This window comes from Rattus norvegicus, chromosome 15 (genome assembly GCF_021556685.1).
Source record: "Rattus norvegicus strain SHRSP/BbbUtx chromosome 15, alternate assembly SHRSP_T2T, whole genome shotgun sequence".
NCBI classification, from domain to species: domain Eukaryota; kingdom Metazoa; phylum Chordata; class Mammalia; order Rodentia; family Muridae; genus Rattus; species Rattus norvegicus.
In genome coordinates, this window is record NC_141548.1 from 16,386,526 (window position 1) to 16,411,545 (window position 25,020).

Genomic DNA, 25,020 nt, shown 5'->3' on the forward strand with positions numbered 1-25,020 from the left:
GAAGAGCAGTCAGTGCTCTTAACCACTGAGCCATCTCTCCAGCAGGGTTATTTTTTTTAAAAATGCTGTGAGGGTATGCTTCAGCCAGAGTCTGTGCAGGGAGAGCGGACACAGACTGAACATCCTGAGTGAAAGCAGCCTTGGAGGCTCCATTCTGAACCATGTGTTCAGTCAAATCCTCCATAGAAGAGCTTAGCACAGTTCCACTGAGGACATTTCTCCTCTTTGTTAGAACTTGTATTACATTTACTTATTTCCTATGCAAGCTCACTCAAGTGTGCGGAGGGGTATGAGAGGACAATTTGTGGGAGGCGGTTCTCTCCTCCCATGTGGGTCCAGGGCACACAACTCATGTTGTCAGGCTTGGTGGCAAGTGCCTTCAGCAGCTGGGCCATGTCAGTGGCCCAGGAGATTTCTTAAATGCAGGGACTGTCAGAACAAACTGGAGAAGGAGCTGCATGTATAGTGACATGGCACAGGGGGCATCACTGAAGAGTCACCATGAAGGATTCTGCTTGGCCAGCAATTTGGAAATCTATCTGCGTGCACACCCCCATCTCTACACTTCCAGCACATCCTTTGGCTGTGAGCTTTCCATCACTTCAAGCATGAGAGGCTAGGTCCGACCAAACTCTGCTGTCCATCTTCCTGAGATTAAGTAGAAAACACCTAACATATGTTCTAGAAAATCCTCTGACCCTGTCTCACAAAAAAACCCAAGAGAAAACCAATTGCTGGAGAAGCCCAGGTTCCCTGGAAAGCAGAGATAGAAACAGGGATCAGGCTGACAGGTCCGGGGCAGCATCCGGCTCTGTGAGGTCAGGCATGTCGATGGATGCCTGGCCCTTCCCCCAAGGCCTACTAAAATCTAGGTGAGCGTGGAAACTCTTAAAGCCAAGGAAGAGGGCTGAAGATATTCAGAATGACTATTCATCTACTTAAGTATCAAATAATATAATGCAGCTAACAGCACTTAATAAAAATTCAAGGATTATAGGGAAGCAGAGTGATGCTAAATATTTTTGCAAGGCCTTTTCAACAATTAGTTCCGTGATTCCTCAAAAGCGAAGGGGCAGTGACCTTAATCTGAGGCCATCGGCCGCTCAAACCTGGCCAAGGTGGCACTGGTTATTACAATTCAGAGGGACTCGTTGCTTTGTCTTAATACAGTTTTAAAGAAAATACAGTTTCACTAAAAGTACTTTTGAAAATCCCCGCCTCACCTAAAACAGATGCTGTGACCTAATGTTCGTCTACGCTTCTCGACTCACAAAAACATTCCTCAAACACGAACGGCTCGCTCTGTGTACCCTGCGGTAGGAAACTGAATGAGGACCCAAGAGTAAACCATCACACTATGTCTGCTACACATGTCTGATCTACTCAGCCCACCTGAAAGCAGGAAAACAGAAATTGCACGGATGGCATCTTTTAGAAAGTCAAATGTCTAGCCTTTATGGCTTCTGATCATTAGTCTAGACTTACCTATTCTCTATATGTGACCTAAGGTTATTCTCACTGGTATTTAATACACTTACTCCAGTGTATTTAACCACCAAACTACTGGAATTTCTGAAGCCCTATTTTTAAAGCATGTAAGAGTGACATTTTCTTCCTACCGGGGAAACTGTCATAATGTTGCTTTCTGACAGATCCCAATATATTTATGCCCCAGCATTTTCTAACCTGGGTGAAGGTGGAAGAAACATCTTCTTCTGCCCTAAAAAGAAAAGGTGTGTCAGGATGTACTGTGACTCACTGTACACTCAGAACAACCGTCCTCTGAAACCCACAAGGGCTGCTGTGGGCTGCTTTGACTTGTATTTGCTGGACTGCACACGGGTCTGGAGTTGCACAGCCTCTGGCAGAACATCCTGAACTACATTTGATGGGAGGCACAGTCTCCCTTCTCAGCCAGAAGATTGCATGAGTAAGATCTAAGGGAACTGTACAGGCTGTCCTGTACCAAACCTATTTTATAGCATTAGATTTTTTACAACCAACGTCCTTTATAGCACTAAGTGGCAGGAGGCAATCACTTACAAAGAGGCTCAGGGTTTGCCCTTCACTTAAGTGCATGATGATAGGGATGTTGGCTAACCGCTTCTTTGTTGTCTCCGATAGTCAGTTTCTAATGGTGTCATCTTAAGTGAGACTGGCCCATAATTTCACTTTTAAGGGGGTTGGGTTTTTTTTTTTTTTTTTTTTTGCTTCGTGCTTTTAAGACAAGCTGCTAAACTATATATTTTTAAATTCTTATGTTACTATAAATGGAATAGGAATGGAAGGCCTTGGGAATTGTAAATTGTAATTGAGTACAAAATATGACTGGTATAACGGGCAGTGCAGACCACCTAATTTGTTCTTTTGTTCAGATAATTGTAATTGGGCTTCTGCTTGGTCATCAACCTGGCCTCACACACAAGGTTGTAGAGATAATATGTTATTGCAAGTGAGGACAGTAATTTTTACATAGGAAGACTACAGATTATCTTGTAGAAATACACTAATCCAATTCATGGGTTCACAAGCCTTATGAGACTGGTGCAAGATGAACGCATACAGTGGAAAGTGGCCGGCTGTATCCGAAGATAAAGCTCACGACAGCACCGGCACAGGAACGAACCATCACTAACCTCTGCTGAGCTTGCCAAAAAGAGCTCCCCAAAAAATAAAAACATGGCCTCAAAAAGGCAAAAGGTTCGTTTAATACAGTCATGTGGTGCACACAGACAAGGAGAGAGACGATATAGAAGTGAACATCCAATGAGGAAAGGGGCAAGAAGTGAGCTTGGATTAATTGGAAGTGTTGGAACAATAATAAGGGCATTTCCACAAGCCTGGCTAGGAGCCTTGCTCTTGAAGTTACTCCAGGAGTGCCGAGCCACGCCCCTACTCCATGAGGGCCAAGACACGCCCCCACTCCAGGAGTGCCGAGCCACGCCCCTGCTCCAGGAGTGCCGAGCCACGCCCCTGCTCCAGGAGGGCCAAGCCATGCCCCTACTCCAGGAGTGCTATTTTAATAAGTTGCTTCAAATACAGGCTCCAAGAGCCTGAAACTAATTTTCTGTCTCTTAAATAAGAACATAAAATTCCTTCCAATCCTGGTAATAGAAAGAGATTGTTTTTCCCAAGGTTCCAGCCACCTCCATCTATTTTCTTTACAGCCAAACCAATTCAGTGCACTACCCTTATCTCTCTGCAGAGAGCGCACTCACCAAAGCTTGCTTAAAATGCTAACCAGGTTAGTCAGCCTGCCTCCTGACATGACCCCACCCCACCCCACCATACTCCCACACACAATGCCCAGAACTGGTGACCTTCAAGGCTCTTAGCATGTTGTTGGGACTCCAGCAACGTCAGGATTGCCTCCAGTGTTTGTGGTTTTACACAGCCCCCCAGAGACCCATAGTTCTGCTGAGAGGCCATCAGTGAGCTGTGGCCTTTGAGATACAATCCCACAGCACTCCGATTGTACTTCCCTTTTAGCTGACCTCAGCTGAGTCCTGTTTACCTCAGGAAAGTGTCTCCTGATCCAGTGCTGGGTCTGTTGTGTTGACTAACAGGCTCTCAGAGCACCCTTTCCTTCTAAGACCTAATCAAGGTTTACCATAGGACCACTGTTAGTTTTCCTTATGTATCTTCATGTGTATGTATGTGCACATATTCATCCGTGTACAGGTGCATATGTATGCACATGCCGATGTGACACATGTGGAGGCCAGAGGCCAACATCCGGTGTCCTTCCTTGGGGTCACTGGCTCTTTAGGTATTGTTCACCTTGCTTTTTTTTTTGTTTTTTTTTTTTTATTCTTTTTTTCGGAGCTGGGGACCGAACCCAGGGCCTTGCGCTTGCTAAGCAAGTGCTCTACCACTGAACTAAATCCCCAACCCCTCACCTTGCTTTTTAAGGTGAGGTAGCATGAAGTCCTTCAAATCCACTAGGCTGGTTGTCCAGCAAACCCAAGTGATCTGCCTTTCACTGTCCCCAGAGCTCTGGGATGACAAGTGTGAGCTCCTGGACCCCAGGTTTCCCCTAGATTCAGGAACTGAACCCTGACTCTGATGCTTCTACATGAACTACTTCACTAACAGAGCTTCTTCCTGGCACCCATTACCACATTTATTTTATTAGTACCCATTCCCCAGTTGACTTGGATGGCCACAAGAGTACAGCACAAGGTTATACCCAACAGTGTCCTTACCAGAGCAGAATCCAGGCCTGACAGATGCATGCTCTTGGCTTCAAAGAAGCATCTGGTGGTTAGATACCCAAAGAGGCTCGATTATACTCCATACTTGAAAAGGCAGGACGACACAGGATCTCCCAAATTGGTGTGAATAAATTGCCTTGTGCCTCCCCAGTAAAGCCGCTGCACATAAATCTCCTTTTGGGCGCTCTTCTTCTGCCTCACTGTAGACCACACGGAGGCCACGTGTCCTCCTAGAACAACAGCTCTGTGCAACGGGGTCCCCTCTGACACCATGACTGCTGACAGACAACTGCGGACGGTAGGTCATGCTCCCGCTTTGTTTTATGACCCACGTGCTTTTAAATGAAGCTTTATGCCAAGGACGTAATTGAAGGCACAAGCTCTCTGCTGGGTATCTGGCCTGATATTTCATGCCCACTTGACAGGAAAACACTGTAACAGCTCATCATATACAAAGCCAGGGATGACTGCACTAAGCTAGGGAGATTAAGACACCTGGGTTAGATTATTTTGCTTGGCCTGGGGCGGGTCTCAGCCTTCCTTTTGTGACAATGCCCCAAAAGCCCTCCTGTGAGGAGAATGTCACCTGACATGTGCAGACCCATTTCTGTATTTCCCAAGAAGCCACTAAAGCAGCGGAGAGCCCCGATTGCTACGTGTGATCACCTCAGAGATGCCCCACATCGAATTCTTCTCAGCCTGCTGCAGAAATAAATTCTCAGCACTGGGCCTGGGTGGCCCTGGTGAGGATACCGGCTGGGAACTTCAGCTTTAGGCAATAACCTCTTCAGCCAGTGCCACAGGTGCCTGGGATATCCCAGCATCCTCCACCGAAGCAACAGGACTGTCTGGCCAAATCCAAGAAAGCTAAGTAATTACTAGCTTTGCTGTGGTCACACAGGCAGCCAACTGAAGTCAAGTGCACACCCAGGGAGAGCCAAGCAAGCTCTGGTGAGGTCACACATAGTCAGCTAACGCAACCTCAATCGCAGGCCCACAGAAAGTTAGGCAAGTTGCAGCCTTAGCACCAATGGCATCTAGGGAGAAAGCACTGGCAGGAGGCATAAATAAATGGAAGATTTCTTGTCCCCCCCCAACTAGTAGGTTAACTGCCTTAGGTTCTGAGTAGGATCACCAGGGTGTTCATCCTAAGGAGGAGTGAGAGCCTTGTTCGGGGTGTTAGCCCTACCATAGACACAGCACAGCAGGTAGAGTAACTCCAAGGATGCTAAGGCAGAAGACTACTGAGACTGACACCTGCAGAGTAAGAAAGAGCCCGTTCAGAGCTGACCATTATCCAATTTTTCACGCCCTGCAACATCACTGATACCTCTGTTTCTTGGCGGAGGAGGGGAGGATTTAAGTGGAGGTGGGGAAGTAAGAGGAAGATGAAAAAGAGAGGCAGAGGAAGGAAAGGAGAAGGATGAGTAGGAGAAAGAAGAGAACAGGGAGGAAGAGGCTTGTCCTTCTGTCTGCATTCGATTCTGCCTGGGATCCAAGAATGGGAAGTGCTACCCACATGAATTTATTCTAAGGATGTAGGAGAAGACTTCCTCTCACTCTCCACCCCCTTTCCTCCTCTCTCCCAGCTCTCTTCACTCCTCATCCATCTCCCAGCTCTCTTCATGGCTCCTGAACCCATCCTGGAGCAGGGTCACTCGAAGGATCAATGAGTCCAGCCTTTTCCTCTGCAGTTGCCTCTGGGTTTCAGGGCCACCTCCAGGCCTGAGGTGGGAAGGCCCTGCCCTGGCTCCAGTGTTATGCAGACTCAAGACCAAGTCCTTGGTCCTCACACTTGTTTAGAGCCAATGGGACGAATGGGACTTGCCCTCCTGCCTGCTCATCAGGAACAAGAGAAGAGCAGGCAGATTGGCGTGAACCCCCTGTACCCCATCCTGGCTCCTAATCTGTCTTAGATATGCCAGTGACTCTCAGGTCTGACTTGGTTCTAGCCCAGAGCAAGAAGATCACCATTGACAAGGACACTTCCTAATATAGGCCTTCCTGACTGCAGGTCAAAATGAAAAGAAAACCCAAACCAGGCAGGTATTCTTAGGAGACTTGGGGGAGATTTGGGGAGGCACAGGGTTGATTCCACTTTCCTCTGAGATTAGGAGGAGGGTCATCAGCATCTCAAGACTTGAGAATATGCTAAGAAAACAGCAACCCCAAGAGGAAGGCCTGACAGAGACCGGAGGGGTAAAAGGCAAGAGAGGCCATTTGAAAAGCTAAGGCCAGCAGCTCTGGACCTGCATTACACTTAGAAATTATGCAAGAAACTAATTAATACAGCCATGCTCCAACCACGTCTCTTGACGACTGTTGGCCACTGAAACCATGTTTAGATGACAAAATCCATATGCACTTGTCCCTTCTGTGAAGTGTGAGGTTTGCCTACAGTCTGTGAAGTAGTCTATATTTTCAACCAGTTCCACTTCATAAAGCACTTATAACACAACAGAAATTCTGCAAACATAGCTGTCATACTCAACTCAGGGAATAATGATAAGAACAAGGCTTCGTGTTCAGGACAGATGTGACTTTGGTATTTTCCAGGATTAGGTCTGAGGGCGGATCGAATGCACAGTTGGTTCAGATGCAACACAGGCTAATAGGGAAAGCCGGCTCTGCATTTCAATCCGGGGATGGGATTCCAGCATAGCTGCCATTGAGAATCTGTTCAGTGAACCCAGCACGCACCCACTATTGAGGACTATTCTCCACATCATCAACCCAAGGAGCTTGGAGGAAGACAAGATCAGGAGGCCAGGCACATTCTGTAGCAGTGCCTTCCTGTCTCCTACAACGCAAACTCACACCTCTCCCACTGCACATGATAGGTGCTGCTACTTTGCACTGTAGTGATAGCAGATACTTCCTGAAGACCTACTATGTTTTAGTATATGTCCAATTTTTTTTTTCTGTAAGCTTTCATATAAACTTTAAAGCAACTCTCCAAGGTTGAATTGTTGTCGCCAGCCCTATTTTCAAGACTAGGACACTAAAATACAAAGAGGCTAGGTGGAGTTTCTAGAACTTACAGCTAGTAATTGCCAGGACTCAGATTTAATTGGGCAATATAGACCTTCAGCAAACTGATTCTTCACTCTAATTTTACTTTAGTGCCTCTGGGACTGAGAGCATCAGAAGCAATGCACACGGGGCATCCATGATAACAGGGACCATGTTTTACCCAATTCATTGATATCCATGTAGGTTACTGTATATGGCACAGCACAGTGACCTTCTGACTCTGCAAAGGGATTAAGTAAAGGCAAAGGGAAGGACACACCCAGGCATCAATGCCCTGGGTCAGTGTTTAACACTTCCCAGGGTTCACACGCCTTATTGCTGCACTGCCTCTGAACAACTGTCTCACAGAGGAGGATGTATTACATTATATTCATTCCATGCTGATAAGGCCACAGAGCAAAGCTGTTTCTTATGTTCTTGACCCTGGGGGAAAACTCACTCCTACGAAACGAGGACTCCCTCGGGGATGGGAGATAGCTGATAGGGACTTCTGACTTCCAAGGGTCCTCCCCAACATGCAGCATCATGTTCAGGGTACTGGTGTTCCTTGTCTCTCTATAGCCAACTGCATGATTCAGTTCAATAACTCATTTACTTCACTACCCAAAGCATCCTGATAATTACATTAGCCCCTCTTTACAGTAGTAAAAGGGACATGCAGATGCTCCTTGAAGAAATTTGAATTTGGTTAACTCCTCTTGAATTACCAAGTTACAGCACCAACAGTAACTCCTTAAGACCTTGACTCGCAGCCAAAGCATTCAGAGGAGAGACATCTGCCAAATTCAAGCAGGCTGGGAGGAGAGGCTGTGGTGATGAGCCGAGGCAAGCAATGGGTCTCCTTGACTGTGTTCTCAGCGTTAACTTCAGGAAGAAACCGTCTAAAGTGTCCTGTCACTTTCACATTTCACCTCTGCTCATTACAAATTACCATCATCAAAACTATTATTATTCTCACCTTTTATTGTTTGCTTTTATAGCATGAAATCATTTTGTTCAACTGTCTGCACACGCTGGAAATAAGTGTTAGATACAAAACTATTATTACTTCGAGAGGTACAAAGACTTCTCCATAGTTGTTGTATACATGATCGCATGCGAAATTTATGACAAATCAATCAGGTTTCCATTGTGTGGACAAAAGGATTGAAGGCCATACTGATTGCAGGAATATGGCGGTAAATGGAAATCTAGAATTTTAGCACTTAATATCCCACCCCAAATCTGAGACACTGGTTTCAGAATCAAAAGAGCTCCTAGCCTTGGGAAAGGTGCTGGAATCAGGATCTTCTTAGTGGGGAGTTCAGAGCATCACAGGGAATGCTTGGTGGAACGAGCAGAGCTCATACTTGTCACCAACTGCCACTGTTAATAGCATTGTTTACAGTGAATGATACCTAAGTCTCTTTCCAAAATGCACAGGGTTTCACCTGTCGGATCTGATTAGTGGAACAATGTCATGTTTTACCCTCAGAAAAACTGAGTGACCTTTTGTGTGTGTGTGGGAAGTCTTTAAAATTAGAAATAATTCACGAACAACCCATAGGCTCATTAGAGGGTTTTGAAGATGTTAGGTTGGTGGGGTCACGGCTCACGACACTGAGCAGGGCCCCAGCAAGAGGCACCAATGAGTCCTCAGATACGAATGAGTAAATACTTGGGTTCAAGACTTGTTTCAGATGAGAATACTGCAATATTAAGTCATGGGTCAAGCCAACCACAGTACACTGACCTTTGGGATCCTTACTAAGCCCACTTATATGGTCACATATGGGACCTTTGTTACAACTAAAGGAGTAAGGCTAGGAAAATACTGAAGAAATGGATCTTCAATGTCTAGTTGATGCAGGAGCCAAACCACCCTTCCGATTGCAATTTTACTCATAGTACCGGATGCTTAACTAATGCATTCTTACAGCACAAACTAAGGCCTTGCTTGCTAAAACTTTGGATAAGTTCCAATTCCAAATCACCAAAACCTAACTTCATTAGTTCTATTATTTTGAAAATTTTTAAATGCTTTCCTTCAATGCTAAGGATTGAGTGGGGGCCTGGTTCATGCTGAACTCCCAGCAGACCCTGTGCTACATACACCTCAAGGTTTCACTATTACATATCCCTGTGCAATATACAACTACCTAGGAGTTTGTGTGTGTGCACAAGTAGCATGTAACGCAATATTTACTTCTTCTAAGAACATGTGAGATAAGAAAAGGAGAGCCCAATGTACAAGTAGCTCCGAATGTCAATGCACAGCTATGCATTACAGTGCTTACCAAATTAAAAGTGGAGGAATTTAATGCTAGCCATTTTCTGAACAGACACCCGTACTATTAACAAAGAAGTAATGTGAACTCTAAAGACCATGCTTACTACACCGTCACATTGAGATGCTTACCATGGCAGGCTAAACAACCTAGAAGAATACAGTTATTGTTAAGATAGAAGTTTTCCCTACAGACTGTCTCCTAATGGCTGACAAACAAGAGGTGCGTCTTGAAAAACTACACAGTTGGTAAATCACTGTGGCCAAGATCAAGGGTTACAGAAAGAGGAAAGATGAAAACAAACAGGCAGACAGACAGACAGAAAGGCTCACGTGGTGCTGAGGTTTGGTATGGTTTATGCTCAGAAAGTGCACAGGCAGGAAGCTTGGTCCCTATGTAACTGCACTGAAAGACAAACGAGTAAGAAGCAGAGTCTGGCGGGAGACCGTGGAGTGTTGACCATGTTCACATGGTGAATGCTGGTATCTCAGGAGTAGGTGAGTTACTGCAGAAATGGATGTTTATTTAAAAAAAAGTTGGCTTCTTCTCACTCTCAGATCACTTCAGTTTCTTCCTCAACTTTCCTCACAAATTTCCTCTAACCATCAGAAGCCATCTACCACAATATTGCCCAGATCAGAGACCCTCCTGGCCAAAACACCAGTTCCACCATACTTGGATCATGCAGCCAGTAGAATCATCAGGCGAAGGAACTCCTTCTCTTCAGACACTGCCCACTGCTAGGAATTTGGTTACAGCATCACAGAACAGACTAAGACACCTGGATAATAGTTACCCCAGCATTATTCACCACAGCTAAGCCATAGACTCAATCTACATGTCCCAACACAGAACAGGTAAGGAAAATGTGGGTTATATGTACAATCAATCTGTTTATGACTATAGGGAAAAATGAAGTTATATAATTTTATTGTCAAAAATTTTAAGTTTCCCTTGCTCATTATCATATTATATATAAAAAAAATAGTTGAGTGAATTTCTACCAAACCAGAAAACACCTGTGCAAACTGGTCTATCTTAAGATACAATAACCCCATGTGGTGCTTCTGACATCTGTTTTGAGAAAGTGGATCAGAAGAACACTGGGAGACTGACACGGAAGCCTTGGGCTGTAGCTGGGGTCAGACAGCCAGATACCTGGTCTCCGGAGAAAATAGAGCACCGTCAATGGAAACTCTAGATACAAAACCCAAGGAGAACTTCACATTTCTTTCTGGGCAGTGAGTGCCAGACAGCAGTGCAGACAGGAGTGACAAGACCACAGTTCCACAGGATTAATGAATTCGTGATTCTGCTCAAACACACAAAGGGCCAGGCAGCGAAGAAGATTTCAAAAGTTAAATACTAACCACATCTACTCATGAAACTATTTTATGATTTTGAACTAGATAAATCAGAGGGGAGGGGGCAGGATGGAGGGAAGGGAAGGGAGGGAGGGAAAGGAAAGTAACAAGGACATGAAAGTGTTATTTCTCTTCCTTTACCTTCTTCAACAGAAAACCCTACTTTCTGATTTTGTTTTCTACAAAGAATTGAGACAGACTGTGTTCACCAAAGTGTTGGCTCTGCGATGCACCAGGCTGTGCGATTTTGGCATAGTTTACACTGAAATAAGCCACAAGCCTTTCCTTCCACATCTGTAAAACGAAACAAACTCCTCAAGAGTTAAACATCCTACCTTGGGTGCGGGATTTGGGGCGTAAGCGTTTAATCCCAGCACTCAGGACGCAGAGGCAGGCAGATCCTGGGAGGTGTGAGATTGAGACCAAACTGGTTTACATGGCCAGTTCCAGGACAGCAAGAGCTACACAGTGAGAACCTGCCTCCAGAGAGAAACAGAGAGAGACACACACAGATAGAGAGGCAGAGATGGACAGACAGACAGACAGACAGACAGACTCCCGCTCCCACACTCCTGCCCTTGGGGATACCCTTTGCTGTTATGGCAAGAGTACTGGTGCTGCAGGCTGTGAAGGGAAACTCTCTTGCAACCCTCATAAGAAAGATGTTAATTTTCTACTGCTCACTCACTCTTCATTCATTCATTGCATGTGAGTGTGCACGTGTGGACATGGGTGTGAATATGGGTGGTCAGTGTGTCTTACTTCTTGAGGTAGGGTCTCCTGGTGACTATAATTGCTGCTGGTCTAGCTCTGCCATCTTGCCCTGAGGATCCTCTGTTTCTCCTCAGGAGTGCTGGGAGTATAAGCGGCCATCATCAAACCCAGTCTGGTTTTACCTGGTTCTGAGATCTGAACTCCTATCCACAACCACGTGAGATAAAGGCTTGATCCACCGAGCCATTTCCAAACATACGTTACCTTCGTTCACTGAGGCTTCAAATGCTGCTTACTGATTTAAGTTCAAAGGGATCCGCACACACTTACCTCTGTTTACTTTTCCCTACCTCGGTGAGTGTTCTGTTTAATTGGTGCTTCTTCCTAACACTGCTGTCTGAGAAGAAATACCCACAGGAGCTCTCAAGACGGCCATGATACTCAGAAATACAACAGAAACAAGGCTCTTGCCTGCTGACTGTTCATGTGTTCAAACTTTATGTTAGAATCCCAGATATCCAGGATTATGGCAGCAGAACTGGGCATGTTAAGCCTGAGATTGCTAACCATTCTAGAATTCCATCAGCCTGTGTCATGGCATCATCAGCCCTCCCTGAGCACCTCCTTGAGATTAAACATTACTGTTCTCCGTCACTTTGCAGAATTTCTCAACCTGAAGCAACGTGAGCAATCTGCCTTGTTTTGGGAACTCCGCTATGCACTGAAGGATCTTTTCAGCATCCAGGATTTCTAAGCAACAGATGCCACAGGGTACCAATACTACCTCTGCCTCAGTTGTCCTAAGTGAAGTTATCTTCAGACAGGACACCATGTCTCCTGGGGAGCAAAAACCCCCACATACTCCCCACCCCCATTTCCCTTAAAACTTCCAGAATGTACGTACACAGCCACCCAATTAGACAAGATGGATGAAGCAAAGAAGTGCAGGCCGACAGGAGCCGGATGTAGATCGCTCCTGAGAGACACAGCCAGAATACAGCAAATACAGAGGCGAATGCCAGCAGCAAACCACTGAACTGAGAATAGGTCCCCTATTGAAGGAATCAGAGAAAGAACTGGAAGAGCTTGAAGGGTCTTGAGACCCCATATGTACAACAATGCCAAGCAACCAGAGCTTCCAGGGACTAAGCCACTACCTAAAGACTATACATGGACTGACCCTGGACTCTGACCTCATAGGTAGCAATGAATATCCTAGTAAGAGCACCAGTAGAAGGGGAAGCCCTGGGTCCTGCTAAGACTGAACCCCCAGTGAACTAGTCTATGGGGGGAGGGCGGCAATGGGGGGAGGATGGGGAGGGGAACACCCATAAAGAAGGGGAGGGTGATGTTGGTCTGGAAACTGGGAAGGGGAATAATAATTGAAATGTAAATAAGAAATACTCAAGTTAATACACATTAAAAAAAAAAAACTTCCAGAATGACCAATGACATCTTTTTTTTTTCTTTTTTCTTTTTTTCGGAGCTGGGGACTGAACCCAGGGCCTTGAGCTTGCTAGGCAAGCGCTCTACCACTGAGCTAAATCCCCAACCCTGACCAATGACATCTTAACCTTGTTCAACCACACTACACGTGTCATGTTTATGCAGTGCTTTAAAACTTCTTGTTTATAGAGAGCGTTAAAAAAAAACCTATAGAAAATGGTAGCCATCAGAACCATAAGATAATGAATGATATACTCACAGAGCATAACAAAATTTAGGATTGAAGGCTTCAAGTCAGGGCAAAGGACCAGAACATAAAGTACCCAGAAAGTAACTATTTAGGTATTTGCAAAATGAAGAGAGACCTGGAGCATTTATAGGCCATGATGATAACGCCCTGAGGGCAAACACATCTCTCTGTACCTCTGCAACAGAAACCCAACCTAATGATTTGGTTCTTGACAAAGAGTACCAAGGACAGAGACAGACTTCATTTGTAGAGATGTTGGCTTCACAATTGCTGCCCACCTAATATTACATACTATATACTATATTATATATTAGCGCTGTCCCTCAGTGGTAGCCAGCCAGTAGTATTTAATGCTATAAAGAAGCAGCTTTTGAATTAGTTTATCCGAGAGAGGAAAGGGTAAGGAATTGCCACTGGCCTCTAAGGCTTGGGGTGTGACGTTCGTTCCCTGCGTGTGGCTATCTGATCAGTGAAGACACCCTACGTAAGCATACTCCAGAGAGTAGCATCTAGGAGAAAACAGTGGGATTCAGTCATAAAATTCACACTCCTGGCTTGGAGGACTCCTGAGTGTTACAGGAGTCGACAGCCACTCACACCTCTCCAGAGGGCCAGGCCTGTCTTGGGTTGTTAGTCGTCCCTGCTCAGTCACTGTGGAGTGACTACATCTCCATCTCTAAGACAAGAAGAGTCCCTGACATGTATGGGAACAAATGGCGATGGCAATGCCAAACTACCACTTAATGTGCAAAAAGCGAAGTACTTGGTAACCGTCCTTGAAGTGCAATGATTTAATTAGAATAGATTTTCATATGGTCACATTCAAAGAACTCAAGTCTCTTAATTATGTAATGCTCTGCCAATAATTAAATAGTCTTCTGCAGCACCCTCCAGGAGGGAATGTGAATCACAGGCTATTTGCAGACAGGCGATGGGCTGAAAACACCTGATAAGGCTGTAAATTCTGTGCTGTACACCCACAGATCGCCTCCAAAATCGTATCTGGATATTAAGAATGACTCTGCCTTTCACTTAATGGTAAGTTCTAGGAAATCAATTAACTGTTAAAATAGCTTAATTGGAACATACGTAATTTTTGTGTGTATATATTAAAAAAGTCTTTTTTTTTTTTTGTTCTTTTTTCCGGAGCTGGGGACCGAACCCAGGGCCTTGAGCTTCCTAGGCAAGCGCTCTACCACTGAGCTAAATCCCCAACCCCTAAAAAAAGTCTTCTTAATCAACCCAAAACATGTTGAAATTACACTTGTAGGTAACGGAGTGAAAGAATTGAACCCACAACGGGATCAGAGCAAGGATGTGGAAAATGTGGAGGGAGGCAGTCGGACAGCAGCAGCTCGGAAGGAGGATGGCAAGAGCGTCTGGTTGGACGAGATCTTGCAGAAAAGTAATCTAAAAGTGAAATTCTTCAACACAAGGGCATGTTCTCAGAAACAAGAACAGATCTTGGGGATCAGTGAGAAAGCTCAACAGGTAGACGTGTGTGCTGCAAGCCGTGAGGGCCTGAGCTTGACCGCTGGGACTATGGCTTGCAGCGCAAGGAGAAAAATGCTTTCTGGAAGTTGTCTTCTGACCTCAGTACCTATTATACACTTGTGCACACATGTTCCCCTACGACCACCACACACACACACAATCAGACACACACACACAGACACACAGACAGACAGACAGACAGACTTAGTGGTGGGAGAAATTTTGGCAGTTGAATACAGTTACTGATTCATCCCCCTGCCTCCTACTTCACAGAACCGGTGGGGATGAAATTAGAGATATCTATAACTGTGACGAACAGTTTATTGTCACTCAGAAAAAAGCAGAGGAAATTCCTTGGGAATAAGTTTTTTAAAAATACCTATTTAGGTCACCAGGAACAAAAGCCTAATTTACGCTGTAGTATTGGTGGTTGGTTTAAAAAAAATAAAGAGGGGTTGGGGATTTAGCTCAGTGGTAGAGCGCTTGCCTAGCAAGCAGAAGGCCCTGGGTTCGGTCCCCAGCTCCGAAAAAAAGAAAAAAGAAAAAAAAAAGAGTGGAAGAAAAGAAAAACAGAGAGGTCAAAATCCACAATAGGAAACTACGTTCTCTTGAAATGAAATATTATTCATCACTGTGAAATTACGCAAAAAGATATAATTGCATTTTTCTCTTGATAGTTCATCTACCTGACTGTGGAGTGAACCAGGCAGCAGGTGAATGAATAAAAAAAGGGAGGAAAAATCTGAAGCGAATTCGAAGGAGAAAAACAGAGACTGCAAATAACATCAAGGGAAACCAAGGAAACTCCAGATGCCCCAAACAGAAGCCAGCCCGTCAAGGATCACGGCAAGACCTTCAGGAGCAGATAATGAAGAGACAGCGAGACAAGCCCGAGATTGTGCATCGGCAACGGGCAATTCTTCATCTATTGTTGACAAACAGAAAAGCACTTTGGTAGGAAGCGGTACAAAATAATTCTCAGACACAGAGACATACATTTCATTCAGTCTTGGTACTAAAACATTCCATCGGGCTTCTGAATTCCATAGTGAAAGCTTTAGAGGGGTTTTCTCTAATTTAATCCTACTGAGCGGTTCCTCAATGAGCAACGACTGGGGCAAAGAGTTGGCGTGAGGGCTTGCGGAGGTGGGTACGGTTAGAAACAGGAAGAAGAGCAGCCATAGACTTCTGCTTCGGAGAGTTTATACCCCGCTTCCAGGGAACCCCACTTCCTAGTGAGTATTTCCAACACCTGCTCACTGAGGATACCACACTGCAACCAACCTTGAAGAACCTAATATTAAGGTCAACTAAGTATCTGCAAGTTACGAGAGCAGCCACACACAAAACATGCAATGATGATTAGGGCCTCGGGCCTACATGGCAGAGAGACCAGAGGAGACAGGCAACGTAACACGGTAACAGCTTCTGCACAAGATGTAAGGTTAGGAGTCACAGCGGGTCAAAGAAAGGACAAGTCATATCTGCCTCTGATGGGCGGAAGGTGAAAAGCAAGGAGCTGGAGAAAAACACTTCGGAGCCAGCTCTGGATCAATGAGTCACCAAGAACTTCTCCTGCCTTCTCCATGTCTATAAATAATCCCAGGTGCTGCCATTTCATTTAATTACTAAGCCTCTCCAGATGGAGAAAAATAATTAAGCAGTCTGCGGTACCGACATGATATAAAGAATAGGTTAGCAACTCGTGAGACATCGGAATTCTAATGTTTCCTTTCAACTCTGAAGTAAGGGCAGGAAGGGAAAGGGGTGAATGCCTTCACAGACCTCAGGGAAACTCAATCCAGTGCAGCTGAGCCCCAGATAGACTTGACATGGAATGGGAACATGGAGGCACAGGGTGCAGTTCCGCTGGTGAAAACAGAATGGATGGCTCAAATGAGATGCAGAGAGGGCACCGAGGGGTCCTGAAGATGGGCAGTCATGAAGAAATACTTGAGGGGCCTGGGGAGACGGCTCAGCAGTTAGGAGCATGCTCTTCCAGAGGACTCAAGTTCCTTCCAGATGAAATGCTGTCGGGCCACATCAGGCAGCTCGCAAGCAGCTTTAACGAGGGCTTTGTGTGGGAGGGGTGGGTGTGGAAGGGATTCCGACCTTTTCTAGCCTCTACTGATTCTTGTACCAACATGGCATACACATACATACAAATCTTAAAATAAACATGTTCGAAAATTAGAAATGCTTCGAGATTTCTACGCTAATATTAATATATTAGTATCCAAAGATCATTTATGAATAAGCCCAACACAATGTATTGACTACTTACAGATACACCAACTGGCTGCACCACTCCTGTATGGGAGCCATTTCATAGCTTAGCATTCAGAGCAGACGTAGAAGTGATCTCATCCAAAGACTGAGACAAGGTAGCTATATGCCTGGGACACTCCCCTAAAGAGTCAATGCACTCAGCAAGTCCTCGGGCGCTCTGCGCAAACGCAGCAGCAATGGAGTTCCTAAGAAGATGGCGGCTGGTAGAGCACTTGCCTAGGAAGCGCAAAGCCCTGGGTTCGGTCCCCAGCTCCGAAAAAAAAAAAAAAAAAAAAAAAAGAAGAAGAAGAAGAAGATGGCGGCAAACTTTTGCTCGCCAGATTGAAAGCCCTCAGGTGGTCCCGTGGTTTCCCACCTAGTCCTGGTGGGAAAACAGCAAAGTATGGAATGAGTGAAGAATGAAGCACGATGACGAAACACCTTATAAATGAGAAGTGAGAAAAAGGCAAACTTAATTCAGGGTTTTGATCGAAAATAAGACCCTACACAAAGCTTGGTTATCCTGAATATGAGATACGCTCTCCTCGAAACTTCAAGGGAGGCCAATTAAGTCTTTTAGTGCATTATTTTAAAAGCAAAATATCATCCCACAAATTGCCCAATTATTCTCCTGATCCTAGCTCACATAACCACGAGTATATTCTTACTTGTTTAACCAGATAACCCATGGAAAGCATTACAATAAGAGAACGGCTTAAAATACTACTTTAATAATTCTCAGAGCATTTTACATTTTTATCAGCATTCAAACAAGGTTAACAATAGAGAATATTCAAAGTTCTACTCTAAAAAAAAAAACCAAGATAATTATTTTAATTTTTGTACCACACTAATTATTTATTCTCTGGAATGATTTAACAACAAATTCCTTTGTCCTTTGCCAAGTGTTTACTTGGGGAAAAAATGTTTTTAAGTCTTTTAAAATGAAACTTTAGTTTTACTTAGCTTTTTTTTCCCCCCAAGGCCTGGGAGCCCAAAGGTGATCTGTGCGATTTGGAGACGATGAGGTACAACCTGGATCCATCCCTGCCAGATAACCAGCAACTACACAGCAAGTGGCTCTCAGCTTCGAGGAGCAGCACGGCAGGCACATGGTTCAACACGCGGAAGTGGTTCATCTGCCATTCATCTGGGATCACAGGGACACTTGCAGGAGAGGTCTTGCTAACATTTATACTAAGACAGACCCTCAAGTTGAGTGTTAGCAAAAGATACCGACTGCCACTCAAAGTTTCTGCAGCTCATGCCCAGCATAGTGAGGGCGCTGGGTATGTGGACTTGAGCAGATGTTTCCATCTGCTTGGAAAGTCCGCCATGTTACGATGGGAAGGCACATCCCTCCAAGGCAGACAGTCAGGCTCTCCTCATCTCCAGGACAGCTAGAGTAGCAAGGCACCTTATGTAAACCTTCCCATACTTAACTTTTTAAAAACTTTGAAGTTTCAACCAATCATGTCTCTGATCTGCAATAAAGCAGGTGCATGAGACTTAATTTAAGCTAAAACAAGACTCTCTGGTCTACCTGCTGGGCCCATGCTGAATCCAGTGCTCAAGCAAAAACATGAACTTTACAGGTCTAACCATTCGAGGGCAGAGAAAGCACCAGGATCACTCAGAACCACAGACTTGTGTGAAAGGTCCCAAACCGATAACAGCACCACTCCAGGCTATGGTAAAGGGGGACGGTTTTGTTGTAGATAAAGAAGAGAGAACAGCCAGAAGAGTCCAGAGCAGAGAGAGAAAGTAGACTGAACTTGGCCATGAGAGAAGCCAGGGCAGAGCAGCAAGAGAAAGGGGACATAGAGACAGAGACGGGGGAAATCGAGAGAAGAGGAAGAGGGAGACAGGGGTGAGACTAGAGTGCTAGCTAAAGACAGAATGTAGCCAAACAGAGTTATAAGGAGAATAAGTAGGGGGGAGCTCATGAGCTAGAGAAGTTTAGGATGGGGAGGAAGCCAGTGGAAACTCAAGTGCTTAATGGGGCCTTGTGATACTGATGGATCCTGAAGGCAGGGATGTGCTTTGGTATGCTAATAGGCACCACCTATGGCCATCTGTCCCTTCTGCCACTGATAAGGGAAAAGGTTCTTTTCTTGGTAAAGAACCAGTTTCACAAGTTCCTAAGGAATGCTGGCTTTCATCTAGAGGTTACTCTAGAATTTGGGGGAATGGAGTTTCCTTTGAACCTGAAAATCTACACAGAACTTGGCCTTGCCACTTATACCGTGTCACCCCGAATTATCAAACCAGACGAAGACAAGGTGAGAAGTGTGCACGCATGTATGTGTACATGATGTGTGTATACATCCACATAAGGAGGCACATGCATGTGCAGGCACATGTGTCCATGTAGGCATGGGTCCATGATGTGCATGTATGCACATGATGTGTGCATATGATGAGTGTGTATACATGTGTCTGCAAATGCATTTGCATTCATGTATGCACACGCATGTGAGCGTACGTGATATATGTCCGTGTATGGGTGTGTGTACATGATATGTGGGTGTGTATGTGATGTGTGAGTGGGATGGAGGGTACACATGTTTGAAAGTCAGAGAACGACTCTTTATATTTTTATGTGAATTCTCAATGGAATTCAGGTCAAACTTGCACAGCAACTGCCTTTCACCCATAAAGAAACATTAAGACCGCTCTGTATTTTAGACAACAAATTTTCATACTTGCTATTCTTTTTTAAAGGATTTTTTGTTTTAAGTTATGTGCATATGCGTGTGTCAGTGTATACACCTGAGTGCGCTGTAGAGATTAGAAGAGGTTATCAGAGCTGGAGTTACAGGCGCTGGAAGCCACCTAACATGGGACCTGAACTCAGGTCCTCTGTAAGCACGGTTTATACCTGCTCTTCACTACTGAGCCTTCTCCCTGTCCCTAAATCCATTCTTATAAGGAGATTCAAAACAGAAAAGAACCAGACTGAACTCTTTCTTTCTATTGCAGACACAAAATAAACGTCAATGTGACGGCACACAGGTGTTCTGACATAGAAGAGAATCAAGGTAGCTCAGCGCAGATGTGCCCAACACAGTTCTATTCCTTTTATCATATGCCCTGGTTTGTGTGTGTGTGCGTGTGTGTGTGCGTGTGTGTGTGTGTGTGTGTGTGTGTGTGTGTGTGTTTGTTGTAGTTTTTTGTTTTTGTCTCTAGGACAGCAAGCCAAAACTTGCTGTAAGGTAAAAACTAATGAGATATACATTCAACTTCTTCATACATGAAGCAGGAGCTGTGCCCTAGAACCATTTCAAACACTCAAAACCTAGGCTTCACAGTTAAGGGTTTTGGTAGCTCGGCGCCTGCCCAAGACTCTAATTGGTCGTCTGTTTAACAAGTGTTTGTGGAAGAATCGGAAAGAAGAGAATTCAAACGTTTTGAGTCATGCATGTCACTCAATAGTCAAAGCATTTTATAAAGTATCCTCTCCTGCACAAACAGCCCTTCCCCAGCCCTCCCCCCACCCCAGAGCAGGGCCTGGTGGCTCACAAGTGGCTTTGAAGGAAGGTGGGAGGTAAGAGCCAGGTACATGAAAAGCATCCAGTCAGAAAACAATGGCTTAACAGCCAGGCAGAAATTGCTTGAGAGGGAGATGTCACTGCTGTCAAAGGCAATGCAGTCACTCTCAGGAGCAGGGTAGAGCATGGCTTTGTGGGTAAAGGCACTTGCCTTGGCCAAGTCTGATAACCAGAAATAAAAAACTAAGGACCTACATGGTCAAGTTGAGAAACAACTCCTGCAAGTTGCCTCCTTGCTTCTACATGTGCTCTAAACACACACGCACGCACACACACAAGCTGCTATAAAAGCCATGAGCAGTAATCAGCATAAATACAAGAAAAGAGAAAAAAACTGTGTACTATGGCTCATACCTGCAGTCCCAGAACAGGGAAGCCAAAGCAGGAGGATTACTGTGAGTTCCAGACTAGCCTGCTTTATAATGTGAGACTCTTATCTTAAACAAAACAAAACAAGAGATGGAGAACCATGGTTCCTAAGTGAACCAACTTGGAGAGAGTCTCAAGAGCGACAAGTTACTATGGGGATGGAAAGAAAGGGTCTTTCCCAGCAAGGGGTTTGACACTGTTTATCCATGCTTCTTCAGGTAATGGAGAATTTCAAAGTTGCTGGAAAGAAAGCTACCTCCTTTTCATCTGCCTCTTATTATTCTGAAGGAACCTGTTCGAAACGCTTCAGCCACAAAGTAAGTTAGATGATAAATGTGTCCCTCAATCTGCACGCCAGTCAAGTAGCAATAAAATCAGAATAATTCATGCAAAAATTTTCATTATGTTTCTAAACATACTTATTTACATTTTAAATCACACATTAGACAATATGAAATATCTTTCATTTAGACAGGTGTGAACTAGAAAACAGATGCATTCATTAAACGTGGAACAATTCTGCAAATTAAGGGAAAAAAATTTTTTTTCAAAGAACTCTCCGGTTGAAGTACTTCAGCCACCGTTAACTTACTTGGAAAAATATGGCCATAGCTCCAATTATTCTGTTCTCGGAAATTGCCGTTTGAAAGCTGTCAAAGTCGTCTGGGTTGTAAAAGAAAATCTGCATCTGTAAAATAGCAAAAAAATAAAAATGTATTAGGAAAAATTTCCAACCTGTGGAAAAGAAGAGAATAGTACGGAGGACCTATGTATTCCACACTCCAAGGCTATGCCCCAATTTCTCATATCCGCAGCTCCCCTTGGTTACAGCCTGTGTGAGCGCATCCCATATACCCCACCATTTTACTTCAAAACACCCAACTGTCCGTATCCAAGCTGCCCAGAACACAAATTATTACTGGTGCATTCTTCTGGCCTTGACCCAGAGTCATGATGAAACCTTCTCAAGAAGAAAACTCGAACACCGTCCAGCACAGCCAAGTAGAAAACTAAGCCTGTGAGGGGCAGCCTGGACAGTACATTATCAACACACCTTGGGTGACTTGAACATGGCTCTATTTCAGGAGATTATCAGAAAGGTGTACGTCAGAGATTTCACCAAGAAACAAGTAGGATGATAAAAGTAGTAAAATCAATTCTATCATTTACTGCATGCATAAAAGCTATTTCACGCATTACATCCTGGAATGTACTTCAAAAGCTCTAGGAAGACGGAGTTCACGGCAAGGGAAGAGCTTCAGGAAGTGCCCATCAAGTCGCTTCAGGCCGAACATCACAGGAACACTGAACTCCAGATGCCCTCGCCACCACTAACTAAAAGCACCGACTTCTATATTTAGTTCAAGTTCCTTACTACAAAAACAAAACCCAGGTACATGGACTTGATGTTACCACATGGTTTGAATACTAAGCTCCGAAGGATGACAGAAGTCTCCCGACTGTATACATTCTTATTTCAGCATCCCTGCCTCCTTGTCCAGGAGCCCCTCAGGGAGGTGATGTTCTCCACAGCAGCTTCCCCGACGTAAGAGTCAAGTGTTTCTACTTGTCAGGGTGGTCATGAGGATAAAAACCATGGCTACAGCATGACTGCACAGTGCTCAGATCTCAGCAGCATTCCACCCAGCAACAGCGACACCAGCAGACTTCTTAGACGTCCTAGTGGAGAGATGGCCCAGCGGTCAAGAACACTGGATGCTCTAGGGGAATCAGGCTTGATTCCCAGGATCCACATGGTGGCTCACAACCACCAGTAACTCTAGATCTGACAGACTCTTTCAGCCTCCTAGGCACACAACTCGTGCATAGATGTACATGCCGGCAAAATGCTCATACACATAGAATAACAATTTTAAAGGTAAGAACACAATCTTAAGGAGGATGCATTGAACTCGGTCTCTGAGAACAACCCCTGTCCTTCAAAAACCTCAGCTCCCCTATGGTGGATCTCACCTTTCTCTACAGTGCTCTCCCCGGCTCCTAAATGCTGTGCTAAAATGGCCTCTAATGGAAAAGATGATGACATTGCAGCTGGAAGCTTGGAGAGGTTGATATTCAACAAAACATTCCCAGCAGACCACAGGAAATCAAGGTGACTCAGTATAGGCCAAAGGTGAATGGAGCCGTCATGACAAAATGAACCATGATGGTACTGAAAAGGTTTATGTCTGAGGGGTGTGTTGAAGCCATGGAATTCACTCACTTTCTAGGAAAACCACGGGAGGAAGCGAGAGACTCTTTTGGACATTTTGTCTTTTAAAACAAATTTATCTTCTTAAGACCTTGAATTCTTACCAATGGTGGTGGCTTGGACAGCTTTGGGCACCATGAATTTACAGGAAGAAAAGTCCACTATTTGAGGTCTAGATTCAAACTATTTAATACTGAACTCAGTTGCTTCATGTTCAAAGCCACTAAATCAAGGGGGAAAAAAATCCCCACACAAGTGTATTCAGAAAATTGCACTTCACTTTCCTTTTAAAACTCAGACTCTTAAAGTAAGTGGGTTCCAGAAAGTTTTCTTATGCTTCAGCCCTTGAACAGGGCCAGTGCTGTTTAACGTAGCACCTGAATAGCTGGGAAATAAAACATGTTAAGATGTGCTCAAGGGCACTTTCACTGATAGCTCGGAAAGGAAATGCATTTTTGGAAAACATGTTTGAGTGGAAGCTCCACCCACCTCGATAATAAAATGTCTTACAAAGAGACCACTAGTGCAGGTTAGAAATATCAATTTCCCCTGCTCTGGCTTTCAAGTTGCAGCTTACTGAATTACGGTGACACATGAAGCCATCTCAAGATAAAGTCAATAAAGAGATAAAGTCTTGCTGGATTACCTGAATTCTAGCAACTGTTAGTGAAGAGGAGAAATCAGGGTAGAGACTGGAAATTCTGTCTTCATGAATTCAGTCTTCATGACCCTGGTTTTTGGCGTATGAGTTCGTCTGTCCTAACTGTGCCTTCTGGATCTCCAGTGGCCTGCAAGGTTTCTGCACTTATTTTCAGAAGCCACATCCAAACCATGGTTGGTGATGCCTACATGCAATCCTAGCATGTTTTATGTATAGCATGGTTGCTATATGGTAATTCTGCCAAAGACACCTGCAGCAAACAAGCTGAGGGAGGCCCTGGAAAGTCCAGGGACAGAGATGTCTGCTAACAGTGCCACATCCTTACCACCAGCTCCACAGAAATTTACATTTTTGTCTCACTGGCCCTTGCACTGTCTCTGTGGACATCTCTCTACTACCACACCTTTTATCTTTCGCTCCATCACTTCGAGAGTCAGAGGGAGATAATGGGTCCCATCGACTGAATACATCAGTGTGTAATTTCTAAGAATAAGGATATCCTCTTACATGATTGCTGTGTAATTGTTACAATAAGGAAATTTCACATTCATGTGATCCTATTATCCAGTTCTCGGTTCAATTTCAAATTTAGTAAGTGCCCAATAAAAGCCCATTACAGATCATCTTGCAGGTCTGGGTGCAGGATGCAACTTGGGATTAACTCTGCACTCAGTTACCAATCCATCCTGTCCCCACTGCCATCTGGGACAACTCCCTGGCTTTGACTCTGAGAATGAGATACCACAAGGACAATTATACACAAACCTGGGCTCTGTCTCCTCAGTTTCTCAAGGGTCCATTCAGGTGGTACATCCTATGCAAGCCATACAATACCACTCTCTCTCTTCAGTGTACCAATCAGCTTGGCTATGGCGTGGGTTCATCTCATGGGACTATTTAACATATTCTGATCATAAGGGGGACTGAAAAGCTTTTCATCTTCCTTCAGAAATGAAAAAAAAATCTCTGTAGGGAAACCATGTGAGACAAGGTGTCCACCCAGCTCCCACCTTCCATTAGTTTGGATATCCACTGATGATTCTCTAACATTGCTTTTCCTGTGTGCATGAAAGGGAGTCTCACATTAGCACCATCTCTCCCTTCCCTAGGCTATTTTCATCTACATGTGTGTGCATACAGGCCTGCTTTGGATTCTACTATGCTCATTCCATGGAGA

The 25,020-nt window shown here is 44.6% G+C and overlaps 1 protein-coding gene across 3 annotated transcripts in view; it reads right to left on the minus strand.

Annotated features, from left to right (window-relative positions):
- The window catches only part of Ptprg (protein tyrosine phosphatase, receptor type, G), a 683,481-nt gene that overhangs the window by 195,925 nt on the left and 462,536 nt on the right, over window positions 1–25,020 (minus strand). For 2 of the 3 annotated variants that reach the window (XM_087584907.1, NM_134356.2), the window contains 1 exon segment: window positions 21,563–21,658. In XM_087584907.1, coding sequence (XP_087441033.1) covers window positions 21,563–21,658 — 96 coding nt within the window. 3 annotated transcript variants of the gene reach the window in all.